The sequence below is a fragment of the Sorghum bicolor genome, chromosome 8, assembly GCF_000003195.3.
Source record: "Sorghum bicolor cultivar BTx623 chromosome 8, Sorghum_bicolor_NCBIv3, whole genome shotgun sequence".
Classification (NCBI taxonomy): Eukaryota; Viridiplantae; Streptophyta; class Magnoliopsida; order Poales; family Poaceae; genus Sorghum; species Sorghum bicolor.
This window is the reverse complement of record NC_012877.2, coordinates 50699112-50712082: the sequence shown is the minus strand read 5'-3', so window position 1 is coordinate 50712082 and position 12971 is coordinate 50699112. Positions and strand designations below refer to the sequence as shown.

At 43.3% G+C, this 12971-nt stretch overlaps 2 protein-coding genes across 3 annotated transcripts; one reads left to right on the top strand and one right to left on the bottom strand.

Moving 5' to 3' along the window:
• Window positions 1523-6088, top strand: LOC8064588. 2 transcript variants are annotated; one of them, XM_021445617.1, is made up of 11 exons: window positions 1523-1801; window positions 2149-2886; window positions 3025-3189; window positions 3310-3447; window positions 3625-3817; window positions 3916-4366; window positions 4540-4735; window positions 4857-4955; window positions 5107-5360; window positions 5478-5556; window positions 5673-6088. In XM_021445617.1, exons 1-11 carry the CDS (start codon window positions 1694-1696, stop codon window positions 5811-5813), a joined length of 2562 nt encoding a protein of 853 aa, XP_021301292.1. In that variant the 5' UTR covers window positions 1523-1693; the 3' UTR covers window positions 5814-6088. The 2 variants fall into 2 exon arrangements, with proteins under 2 accessions (XP_021301292.1, XP_021301291.1); XM_021445616.1 differs by having other exon boundaries at window positions 5667-6088.
• LOC110437599 lies at window positions 6151-7481 on the bottom strand. Its single transcript, XM_021466078.1, has 5 exons — window positions 7293-7481; window positions 7075-7172; window positions 6490-6663; window positions 6313-6381; window positions 6151-6229 (listed from the first exon to the last, which is right to left on the bottom strand). The coding sequence occupies exons 1-5, from the start codon at window positions 7479-7481 to the stop codon at window positions 6151-6153; spliced, it is 609 nt and encodes a 202-aa protein (XP_021321753.1).

Sequence of the window (12971 nt, the reverse complement as noted above, 5' to 3'; positions counted from 1 at the left end):
TCTTGTTAGGTGTAGGGATGAAAACGGTACAGATATTTTCCGACTGTATTCGAGACCGAATTCGTTTAGAGGGGTTCAGATCTGTCCATATTCGAGTCTGAATATTCAATATCCGATACTGTATCCGTATTTGAATACTTAAATTGTATATTTATGATGTCGACATCCAATCATATCTTATCCGACATGATTGACATTATCGGTATTCGAATCCGAATCCGACCAAAAATATGAAAACAAATATGATATCGGTGATATTGGTCCGTATCCGATCCGTTTTCATCCCAGGTGTAACATCCAGATTGTAGAGAGGTTTTTATGCAATAACAAATTGATTTTAATTTGTACAACTACTAGATTTTATGCATTGTCACGATAAAAACCTTTTTGGATAGCCTGACATAGGATTTTATGCATTCGAACGTTTGGGGCTCTAGGGTCCCCACCTGCATACGTGTCATCATCTTCGTGAGGGTTAGATGGAGTGGTCGGCTGGCTAGGGCTTCCAATATCTATTTGTAGCCCTAGGCTCCCAATATACCAGCTCTCTCTCTCTCTCTCTCTCTCTCTATATATATATATATATATATATATATATATATATATATATATATATATATATATATATATATATAATAACTTATTCTATAGCCACTTTGAGTAACGATAATTACTATGTTAATTTACGAGATTATAGTAACTCCATATTAAGTGGTTTATTATAACGTTATGGTAATATCTCCATATGTTACAGTAACCTAACTATTGTAAATATGTATTGATATTATCGTAAATTAGTATATAAAATTATCGTAAATAGAGGTGGCTACAAAATAACTTTTATATATATAACGTGTCCCGTACGTGTAGTTATATATATATATATATATATATATATATATATATATATATAAACAGGAGCATCGACACAAACTTCCAGCCTTTTGCTTAAAGGCCTTGTTTAATTCAAAATTTTTCGATAAGATAAACTGTGTAATTAATTAATGTTTTATCTATATTTAATATTCTATATATATGCAAAAGTTTTTGGAACTAAACAAAGCCTTTGTGTGAATACTGAATACTGCAGACAGAGGTGAAACAGCCTGCCACGTGTACGATCTTGGAAGATCCATCTAGCTAAAAGCGTCGGGCGTCGTCGTTGATCGAAATCCGACTCCGTGTCCGGATCAGAATCTCGCCTCGCGGCGGCGGACCGTATCCGAAGCGTGGACTAGATTGGTACTCGGTCACCACGTGTCCGGATCGGCATCTCGGGGTCGGGGCCGGGAATATTTGGCTGGTATCCGCGGCACGTACCCACCCCCACCTTTACCGTTCGATTTGTCTTTTGGATTCGTGTCTGTCTAGCTGACGTGGGCGTTGGCTTTCCAGGTGGACAATTCATTAGTCGTTATCTCCATTAACCCTTTTATACGGTAGAGGTAATTTTTTTTTTACCACAATGGTAGGTAGACGATTTAATGCGGCTCCTTTTTTTTTTCCTCGGGCTTTCTGGATCTATTCTGAATACCACCGTCTGGTCAGGTCTTTCGTCCTCTTCACTCTACCTTTCTTCTACCTTTCGAACACCTTCTCTATCCTTCCGGAAATCTCCTCGTTGCTATCATCCATTTAGTTCGTATATTACTCGCTTGCTTACGGCTTGGTAGGTCATCTTTATCTAAGCCCGATGAATCCATCTCTTAGTGCCCCGCGGCACGCATCTTCGAATCCGCCCAACTTCAGATGTGTGCACGATTCTATCGGAAGAAGCATTTGTTCGGATTCAAACTCCGCGGTATGTGTATCTTCCTGATATAGTGTTTCTGTAGTCTTGTTACTTGTATATTTTCAAAACCCGGGTTCCATTTACCGAGCCATATTTAAATCCATAACTGATTCTAAATCGGACGCTAGACGTGGCTCCATTTTTGCTGCGTTTCAGTGGCCGTCGCCATCATTTTTAGGGTTCTTATTCACTCTATATCATCACTCGTACTCTGCTCCAGTTTCTTATGCATTCCTGTAGTTGATTCCGTTGAATTTATCTCGCACACGCTTAGTTGAGGTCACTCTTATTGGAATCTCTTCTTAACTCTTATGTTAAGGCAGTCGGGCATTTAATTGTTAGGTCGTTTGTTGCAGGGTTGTATGTACGCTGAGTACCCTCGTACCGTAATTTCCGATCAGTCTAGTATGGCTGTATCTCAACTCACAGACACGGGCTCGGTTGCTTCACGATGTTCTGTCAGGCTCATACATGAGGTTGTGTCCACATTCGGATCTCAGAAAAAAGAGCTGGTTCGGGCCGTTGGTTTCCAGGGTCTGCTGTATTTTCCGTCACTCAAGCAGATCAATCTACGGTTTTCGGCGTGGCTGATGTCCCGTGTTGACGAATCATCTCAGACCATTCTCATTGGTGATGGAACATGCATACATTTTGACAAGGACGATATTGCAAAGGTTTTTGGAATTCCAGTAGGTGGCATGAGTATAGTTAGGACAGGTTCTAAGAGATCTGTCAGCGATGGAACTTCGCCCGAATCCTCAGGCCATATCAATCTAAGTCAACTTCGCAGTATAAAGGCCGCCCAAGCTATTCTTCTCCGCGAATGTGATGGGTTGATGAGCTTATCTGAGCAGGCTGAGTTCAAGGCTGCCTTTGTCGTGTTTGTCATGGCTTCATTGTTTGCTCCTCGTGGCAAGCATGACCGTGTCTCTGAAGACTACATGCATGCTATTGTTAACCCTGGTAATATCAAATCTTATGATTGGGCCGATTTTGTGCTGCGACGACTCCTATCTGCTGTATCGAAGCTGAAGGCAGATTTATCTAGCAATGTCAAAACTCCTTATATTTACGGATGCTCTTTGTTCTTGCAGGTACTTCTAATTATTTGCTGTTTGCTTTCGTCCCCTGCTTTTATTTGTATAATACGAAGTGTCCCTCCCCCCACCCTCACACTATACATTCATATTATTCCTTTTTTTAATATAGCGACCATTCATCTTGTTCTGCAGGTACTATACCTTGACAGTGTTGATTTAGGATCCTTATCGATGGCTCACACCACATTACCCCGGGTCCGTTGCTTTTCGTATGATCGCTTAAGGGCTATGATAGCTGCAGATAGTAGCTTTGTTGGGTCCTTTGTGAACTCCCACGGCACTTCTATTGCTGCCAAGGTGAGATGTCATTATAGATGAGCTATTTCTTTTACTACTTTTTTTTTGCAGTCTGTTTGAACCAAATTATATAATTGTCTCTCTCCTGTTGCTTACATTAGTATCCATACGATTATACAGCTTAGATCTCCCGATCTTGTCTGTTATCACTGGGCCACTTGTATTCATGGTAATGGCCGAAGCTGTAACCAAGACACCATGATTGAACTCTGGGAACTTTCAAGCTTGATGACTCGCGTCATGAAGATCCCAAATGAGGTACTGTCTGAGCAATGTTTTGGTGTTTTTACCCCACACTGTGTTCGTTAGGAAAGTTTATTTTTCGTAGTTTGTGTTTGTGACAACGTGTAATCCCACATCACAAAATTTCCGTAACTATGTACAATGCACTTCATGTAATATTTCTTATATTATGCCTGTCTTTTCGCCAATCAGGCTGCTGGACCTATTTTTGTTGCTGTCTCTGATTTTGAAAGGCAGATAAGTTCTACACATTTTCAACAGGAGCTCAGTTCGGCCAGTGGGAGCTTGGCTCTGAAAATGTTATCCCTTATATTTCATATTATTGAGCCTTACGCCAATGGTTTCAGATATCAGCCATCTACCAGCGCGGCTTGCCCTCATGTTGGTATGCCTGTTAACTATAATTGCATTATATCAACGTAGTTTAATGCCCTCCTTTATTTTCTCCCAATCCAACCCCTAAGGTTGTTCTTATATGTGCAGGTTTGTGCCGCTCGTGGCATTCGGAATCTGTTCGTTCTCAAGAGGCACCTTTGTTGAACCAAGTGAAGTTGAAGAGGAAGTTTGCAAGCTGTTTTCCTGACGATATTTTGACCTCCGGTGGCTACCGATCCCCGATCACGCGTGGGCATGACACGAACCAGTTTGCTCTTACCAAGCAACCTGTATACAATGACATTGACGAAAGTTTAACTGCATGCAAAGCTATGGCTCGTTTTTTACTTCGCACGAGATCATTTAAAGAAGTTAGGTGCAGTGACCTCAATGTCCCTCACATGGAAGATCAGTATGTCTCACACGTCTCTCCTCATTCTCCACGCGTAGCCTGCTCTGTGTCAAGGTCTCCTTGGGATCTTGGTTGCTCCTATCTATTTGACCGTTCGTTTGCACTTGAACTCTCCAAGAAGATTGCCATGCTTGAAGACAGCGATCAGTAATTCACTTATTCTTAAAACTGTATTTGTATTTATTCCTTGTCTGTGAAATCAAACAGTTCTCTACTTAGTACCATTACAATCGAATGTAACGAGTTACGTACTTTTTAGAAAATAGTCCTTCCCTTGTTCACCTTAATAACTGTCATTTCATTTCTTTTTTATGCTGCAGGCCCTGGATTGTTCACTATTGTCCTAAGTATATTGAGGTACGGACCTCTGCTGTTAAGGCGCAGTTCCTTGGCAAAGCTGAGTTCGAAATGGAGCTCGTTGACGCCGTTCTCCGTCGTTTCAAGCAGTTTGATGACTGCCTATATGTTAATGAAGGTTCCCTACGTTGGAGGCACTATGTTGAGTGTGATTTCATGGTGTGCTCCTTTTCTTACACTAAATTGTATGATTTTGAATGTTTGACATACTATATTATGTTTGCTATGTTTTATTTTGTGGTCCTTTGGTTGTCATCATTGCAATGAATTTCGTTTACAGGTTTCTTTGCTTGCTGGTTCGTTTGATGTATCGGATACTGCAGTCTCGTCCTTGTTCTGTGGTCCACATATTACTTATGATGTCACTTCATGCAAGATTGTAAGTTAGAATTACTTGCACATTTCCCTCGTCATTACCGACAACTTTGTGTTGTTTTCTTTTGTACTAGAAACATGTTTATGCTCTTATATAAGTTATCTTTCATTTTCTGTTGAAAGTTTGACTTACACACCCACTTCCGTTTGCACAGCTCTTTTTCCCTGCTCTGCTACAGCATCGGTGGGTATGCTTTGCTTGGCGCATATCAGATAACACCATCGTCGTATATGACCCATACTACTCCTCTTCATGTCGAATGTTCACCACTGCTTATTATCAGCGTGTTGCAAACATTCTCAAATCTGCTATGTCAATGGTTTCGCGGCACATACTAAATGGCTGGCGCCACCCATGGGACGATGCTCGTCTAGAAATTTTCTATCATGGGCAAAGCCAGATCACAAGGTTAGTCAATTTTTTTGTGTTGAAACTTCAAACGTAGATAAACCTTGCCGACAGATTTTGTATTTCTCAACGCTTACTTGTTCCCTTTTTGCCCCCCCCCCCCCCTCTGTTTCATAGTTGTAATCGTTCCGGTGTTCTATGCCTACATTTCTGTCGGAGTTTTGACGGCACACTGCTTCGTGGTAGCGTTGATTTGGTATGTTGGTGCTACTCATTCTGTCCCCTTTTCGAACGCAATCAACAAAACAACTAGAATTAATGTTCAATCTACCGATCCATGACTTGGTATTTGTTCTCTTTTCTTAGTCCCAGGTTCAGGATTTATCTGCACTATTACTGGCTGATGTATCTTCACTGGTTGACAATCTTGGGTCTGCTCCTTCGACATTTAGTCAGATGCTTGCTGTCCCTCCACTTGTGCCGCTGCCTCTCTCCAACTTCGTGGACGCATAGATAGCAATTGCTGCTTGACTGAACCCTTAACATGTGCTCCTAGACTTGAGTCTGCTATACACCTTTGCTGTTTTTTTTATTCTCGGCAGCTTTTTATTTTTTGTTGTTTTTTAGTCATCATTAGCGTTAAGGTTATTGCAGTTTAGTTTTTTTTGTATCTTAGTGTGTCAGGCCGTTTTGTATGCATGACAAACCCTACCGGCTACACTTGATTTACAACTCTGGAATACTACGTTGATTTCAAGAATAATACAATACTTTAAACTGCCGGATAACCGCATGAGTCACATTCCTTTGTTTCGTTTCTAAATTTTTGCACTGCGCGAACACTCAACCGCTACCCTGCCATCTTGTAGTGATACTCGTCCACCGTGTTGTAAACTAGCCCTTCGTTGATCAATCCATCCAGGACCTTCCTGTAATGAGGAGTTTCAGCTATTACTAAGACATTATAATGAGTCTCATTCTATATTGTCACATTCACAGTCCATCTGTATACCTCATGTTGTCTCTATCTAGGCCCATTTTCGCCCTGATGTAATCCTCCGTCAACCCATCCTCCTTTTCCCTGATCACAACCAATGAACAATTGTATTTACATTAGTCATCCTCTGAATTGAAATCTTAATTCATAATCACGCTCACTTCACAGGATTGTAGGCACATAGACCCGTACCTTTCCTCATCACTTGAAAGTAGCATGAGAACACCTTCCTTGTCGATGTCTAATTGCGCCTTTGTCCCCATTCTGTCTACAATTCTGTTTGAACTGAGTCGGTGTCCAAGCTCCAGATGCTCATGTATGACGCTCAACATGTGTTCAGTCACGGAGTTGTAGTTGGTCACCTCCCTGCATAATTTGTATCAGCTTCCTTAAGTCAGACGAGCAGTAAGCAGAACGCTGAACACGCACAGAAATCATTTGTCATTTCATTTGTATCATTACCTGGCGATCAAAGTGTTAATCATCGCATCGCCGTCTATCACTGTGCATGTGCCGTTAACGGTGTAGTACCCCCCAACTCTGTCGCATTCAAATTCTTAGTATTTGGCAACATTTGCTTTGAATTTTTCAAATGATAGTTTTCCCGCTTACCTTGACCCACTCATGTCAGTGTAGCCGTCCTCGCCTCTAGGCCTTTTTGACACCATCCGAATGTCGTCGTAGGCATGGTCGGTTGCATTACATAATAGTTATAATTCCTATCAAATCTCATTGTCGACGCTGTAGAATATATTGCATAAAACTCAGTGATCTTACCAAATACGCGATCTTATGCTGCCGGTGCCATCGTATATCTCATAGTCCATCCACCGTTCATGTTGTTCGATTCTTGTCAGCATCCCGCATAGCTCGACCTGCATAACATGTTATCTTTGTCATAAGAAATGCAATCCATCTACCTGACAGCTACTCATGTTGTAGATGTTGCTTCCTAGAGAATATTAGTTACTAGCGTGCTTCTACAAACCGATTACCGTGAACACCTGGCTCTCGTTGATTACTAGCCGCCCTTGGTCTCTCGACTCTCCACACGCGTCCCTGATCATCTTTATCGTGACCTTCATCCTATTTGGTTCACGAAACGGACTCTGTCTCCTTGTCCCGCCCTCAAGTGCTCTTTCTTCTGGAAGTATTGAGCGCGCCTTGGATACGTCGACGTCCATTGTCTACCTATGGCCTTTCAAACAAGTTGCCCCCTTTTTATGGTTTGCCAGCTGCACTGTTCAATTTGTCACTCGGCTTGCTGAGCACGCTGGCGCCATCTCAAATCCCAATTTCAAATTTTCCCGTCTGCCGCCTTCATTTTTCTCATTCCAATTTTCAATGTTGTCGTTTTCCTCTTTGCATACGTATTCCTGTGCCCGACAGGCGTCGTATGCAACCAACACAGCACCTACCTTATTCATGTCTGATAAATCTTCCTTGTGTAAGTGTCCATGCATCTAACCTATTCATTTATCTTATCATTTATTGTCCTGGCTTTATTTAATTTATATGTTTGACCTTAGCCCGCATGCAGACGCTGCATGCAACAAGTCATAAATGCTCCCGACTCGATCATCTCTTTGGACATGCAATTGTGTCCACGTCACCGCCATTATTTGGCTATAAATATCAGTATCCAAGCTCAATGGAAACTCGTGCTTCCACACAACTACATCTTCCTAACTCACTCATTGCCTCAATGGATCCAACCGGTCGTGCTGACACTCCCCAGCACACACCCCCCTCCCCTGAGGAGAATGTGCCCGGCAAGCGCACAATGTCTAATACTCACCATGATGTTTCTCATATTGATCCATCCTCCTCCCCAAAGCGCCCCCGCCCCTCTGTATACTCCGATCCTCTTGCAGCCGCTGAAATTGCTGCAGGCAAGCGCCCCATGGTAGAGAGTCCAATTGACGATGGTGCTCCGTTCCCCGACAGTTCTGATGATATGGGTCGTCTCTTAGAGGAATTAGAGGCTGAGGAGTCGTCCGAAGATGATGACGTCCAAGTTCTCCCACAGCCCAATACAATCCCGAGCGTTCAGGTGTGTTGTTGCTATTGCCATTATCTGAATGTTCTTTTTCCATTTCATCCGGCACTGAAGATGTTTTCGGCGTTGTTATTTGCAAGGTGCAGGCTAGGTCACCATCCATCAACAGAGCTGATCCCGGTGCTCAGTACGGTGTGGTGTTTTTCGATCGTCTGGAGCTCAAGGACGGGCGTGTAACCCTTGTTGGTTGTCGCAGTCCACAGTCTCTCCCACTCGGTGCATCCCCTATGCACGTACCACGTGTTGGTCAGCAGACAAGCCCCACTCCACTCCGTCCCCGTGTTTGTACGCCTACCTCTCGCGGTCCAGCACCAGCACACTACGCCAGCCGTCTTCCTCCACTGCACCCATCATCTCGTCCTATGGCTGTCCACCACCCGAATCATGCCCGGAACTTACCAATGTCCGCACCAGTAAGTATTCTTCAATGGTTACGCTCATATTCTATTATGTGAACTGTCATTTGCAAAAAACAAAATTAGTTTCCTCTTGTCCTAATATTCGAATATTTTGCTTTATTACCTAGGCCGGAGGCAGGTCATCTGTTCCTAAGGAGCCGTCTGTGCTCGACCCGCTCCATTTGCACCGCACCCGTTCGTTTATCAAACAGTTTACTGCAGATTTCAGGACTCGCATTGTTAGTATCCCGTGGACGCCTTTACATTTTTAATCTGCCTGTGCTGGTTTAAATCATGTAATCTATCTTAATCAATTAGTATTAAACAAACCTTTTTTTGCAACCCCGTTTGTAGGCCTTACCCCAACCTTTCGCTCAGGAGTTCAAGCAAGAAATTGGTGGCCGAGTTTTAGTTCTCGGCGATTCAATGTTCCCCCACCCTGTATCTGTGGTTCACGAGGGTGGTCGTGTCTATCTTGGTCCCTCTGGATGGCCTGAATTTGTTGCCGCCGAGCGTATATCATGCTTTGACATTGGACTTTTTGTTCTCATGAGGCCTTCCAGGTTTGTCATGAGGCTGTACGGCAACAATGGCTTTGAGAAGCCCATGCCACTTCGATCGGTCGTAACCACTCCTATTTCCGACCCGTGCGTATTGTCTGCACCGGCATATGTCCAGTCACCCCCACGTGCAGAAATGCATCGTGGTGCAACAGCCCCCGTTGCTCCTGTCCCTAACCCAGATCCCCCTGCTGAGGACGTCAAGATGTCGGCGCCCCCACATGCACCCCATGCAGGCCGCCCAAGCCAATCTTCCCCCAGTTCTCCTTCGACTGCTGCGGCCGCAGCTGATGTCCCCGTTCCTCCTCGTGTGCAAGGTATGGACCACTAACCTGATTGAATGCTTAATAAAAATACCAGTTGCAATTAATATTCAAACATACCCATTTGTTTTGTTTTTTCTTTTGTAGTCCCTGCGCATTTACTTGGCATGCAGTATGATTTCGGACCCAGGGTCCACATGACTCCGCGCATAATGCAGATCCTAGCTGATTTATGGATGAACCGTGTCACGTCCTACCCTTTGTATGTAGTCAGTCTGGTCAGGACCCATATCTATGCCGGCTATTTTGTAAGTTTATTAGACCAAGCTCATCAACCATCAACACTAAATTTCATAATTCCTATTATATTTTATTAATATGGTCGTGCTTTTGTCTTTTTGTTCCATGCAGTACTTGGGGACGCATTTCTCATCCATGCTTCCTCGCCACGCATCGGTTACAATTCACTATGGGGATGATACCCGCAACGAGTTCCCTGCATTGCTGTCTCGTCCCTTTTTTGGTGACCAGTTAGCCCGTATTACTTCCGGTTGGCTGGACTTCGTGCACATCAACGGGCTCCGTGCATCCGACACATATGTAGTCCTCATCCGTGAGACCGCTGGCCACCTGCACATCAGCTTCTTCATAGTGGACGTGTAGGATTGCTCGTTAGTTGGAAGTCGTCTCCAGCCCGGTTGTCGTCTTATCAGCTATCCTGTTACCTCTTTAGTAGTCTCGAAGTTATGTATTAGCAATAAATTTAGTTTACGTGCATGTAATTAGTTTTCATTGTTGTACTCCTGTACCGCCCATGTCCTTGCCATTTCCATGTACCAGTCTCGTCGTCCAATCCCTATCAAGTGTCCTGTGTGTCCGCAAGCTTTGATCCTACTTGTTGTGTACCAAATAGTTGCTTGGTGTCGTTCTTTAGTTATGCCGATGTGTAACAATATGTTCTAATAATATGTATAATGTCGTACTGTTCCATGTGTTATATTGTCCTGTTCACCATTCTCTTCGTCTCACTTCTTATTATATGTGTATCATACTGTTGCGCATCTCTCATTATAGACCCTTCACCTCCACCAGTGTTGGACGGTGTTAGTATTTTCGCCTTATGTGTTTCATTTATTCCCTTTGACTTAAGCCTGTGTTCCCATTCGTTTACCCGCACACGACCATGTCAAATCACATTTTTATTGCGTAGTTAGGTTGGAGATGCTAGGTGCTATCCAAAGAACGCCAGGGTCTGCACTGTACAATTAATGATAAACTTCCTAGGACCTAATCGGTGTCCACATTAATCCTAAATATGCCGTCTCAATGTCACCAGTTTTTTGCTTTTTTTTTAGCGTCTGGTTGCTCTAATGTGTTTCTTTCATTTGGTATGTTAATACGGTATCCATTTAGGTAAAGGAAGTCGTCGTGGGTGAGTGCCTTGTTTCCAGAATTGAAGGAGTCGAGGCTGCATGGGGCACATGGGGCACCAAATGAACACAGCCACACCTCACCTTTCGGCCCGTTCCCGTTCTTGCATGTCCGCATGCATCTTCCATGTACTAATTTTAGGATGCTCGTTTTGCGCACGCTGGATTGCGCAAATGTTCTCCCACGCACGCTCGTCTCTTCATCACACGCTCGTCGCTAGTTCGTCTCCCGCAGCGCACACTCGCGGCCATGGTTATCGGTCGCGCTCGCAGCACGTTGCTTGCTGCTCATGTTCGTGGTTCGTCGGAATTACGCGCCCCTACCTGGCCAAACGCGCCCGATCTAAGTCACGCGGGGACATGCAAAACAGGTGGCTGTAACAAAAAAAGTACCCCCGTTTCTATGTTTCGAAACGTAGAGATCTGGCATTTTGCTGTGCAGCTTTGGTCAGGCAGTCTATGACAAACCGTTGTACAAGTAGCACCATAAGCTATATTTACTAAGGGCACAACAGGAAAATAACCGATAATTTAGCACCCCCTGATTAATGTACTTTTGGCCTAAACGTCATATAATTACGACATGTAGGGAGTACTTTTTTGTTTATTTATAATAGCTTAGAACTTAGAAATCATGCATGGTATCTTTTTGTTTTCGCCCCTAATTAATCATAACTGTTGAATTGATTATTTATCCGTATCCTCGGTCGTACTGCTGCTATATGGCCATGGTTTCGTCATACTAAATTACGATAATAAACGTACCCACAATGTTATATTTAAATTACTTAATCACCTTTTACACCCGTATCACCTACGCTATGTTAGCGTCCGTATGGGCAAGACACGTACATGCTAGCTTTACGGCTCCTTCATAGTCTTTTTTAGTTCATTCCCGTTTTTTTTTCTAACTATGTACTATTTTCGTTTTTTTATGGTAATTATTATCCAATCATTTTGTAACTAGTTTGAAAAGATTCGTCTTGTAAATTGTGATAAAATTATGTAGTTAGCTTTTATTTATGTTTACATTTATTTCTGTAAGCACGTGTCTAAATATTTGATGCGATTCATTATCTTGTTAAGTCTTTGGATTTTGGATGGAAGTAAACTAGCCTATCGTTATGTCCCAAGCTTCCCTATAAATGCTTTGCCGGTGGTTGCAGCCTGCACAGCCGGACACGGAGCCTGCACAGCCGAATACGGCATTGGACTTTGCGAGATCCTTTCAGTGTCTGTATGGTTACACAAATGGGCTGAGCACGCGGCGTCGTCAGAGTACAGGTAGCCTTCAATGGAAAAGACCTGGTTCCTGCTGCCGCTCGACTCTGGAACCGAAGCAGATGCCACTAGGTTGTAGGCTGCACCTCGGATGGAACAGATCGGTCTCTTGCTGCGCCCTTTCGGTCCCCCATGTTCCGCCAGCGTCGCTCTGAGCTCTGGCACGTAAAGTAGAACCGAAGCTATCCATCTCTATTGGAAACCGAGCTTGGAAGAACGAGTACTACTTGTTCAACCAAATTTAGTATTGCTCAACAACGGGCGCAGTCCATCTGAGTTGCCCTCAGTGACGCATCTCTGCTTATTATAGAGTATTGAAGCATTCGTAATGTTGTAATTATTAAGTTAATATTACATATTTTTCGTTGCTAACATTCCGTTTCGAGAGTAATGCACATTTCTCGGTATCAGTTCCGTCGGTTTTCAAGTCTTGTTTTTGCCACGCGCTTTGTCCTTACATTTCTGCGTATTTTGTTTTCTTAATGTTGGAACCACTGAATATGTCGATTTACAAACTTCATGAAGCGTTAATTTTTCTTGCTTGTTGAATAATCCATTTTCTCCTTATTCTCGTCCGTCCTTATGAACCGGCAAAAGCAAGCAGTGAGGGCTCCTTTAGTTCGCTTAAATGTTCAAAGATTTTCTCGTCACATCGATTTTTTTTGGCATTCATGTAATACTAT

Bases quoted from the DNA above. Each gene is read 5' to 3' on its own strand.
- LOC8064588 (XM_021445616.1), top strand. From the start codon at position 1,694: ATGAATCCATCTCTTAGTGCCCCGCGGCACGCATCTTCGAATCCGCCC. The intron at 2,887-3,024 runs GTACTTCTAATT...CTTGTTCTGCAG, and splicing joins GATGCTCTTTGTTCTTGCAG to GTACTATACCTTGACAGTGT. The intron at 5,361-5,477 runs GTTAGTCAATTT...TCTGTTTCATAG, and splicing joins GGGCAAAGCCAGATCACAAG to TTGTAATCGTTCCGGTGTTC.
- LOC110437599 (XM_021466078.1), bottom strand. From the start codon at position 7,481: ATGGACGTCGACGTATCCAAGGCGCGCTCAATACTTCCAGAAGAAAGA. The intron at 7,173-7,292 runs GTAATCGGTTTG...CATGTTATGCAG, and splicing joins ACGAGAGCCAGGTGTTCACG to GTCGAGCTATGCGGGATGCT. The intron at 6,230-6,312 runs GTATACAGATGG...TCCTCATTACAG, and splicing joins CTAGATAGAGACAACATGAG to GAAGGTCCTGGATGGATTGA.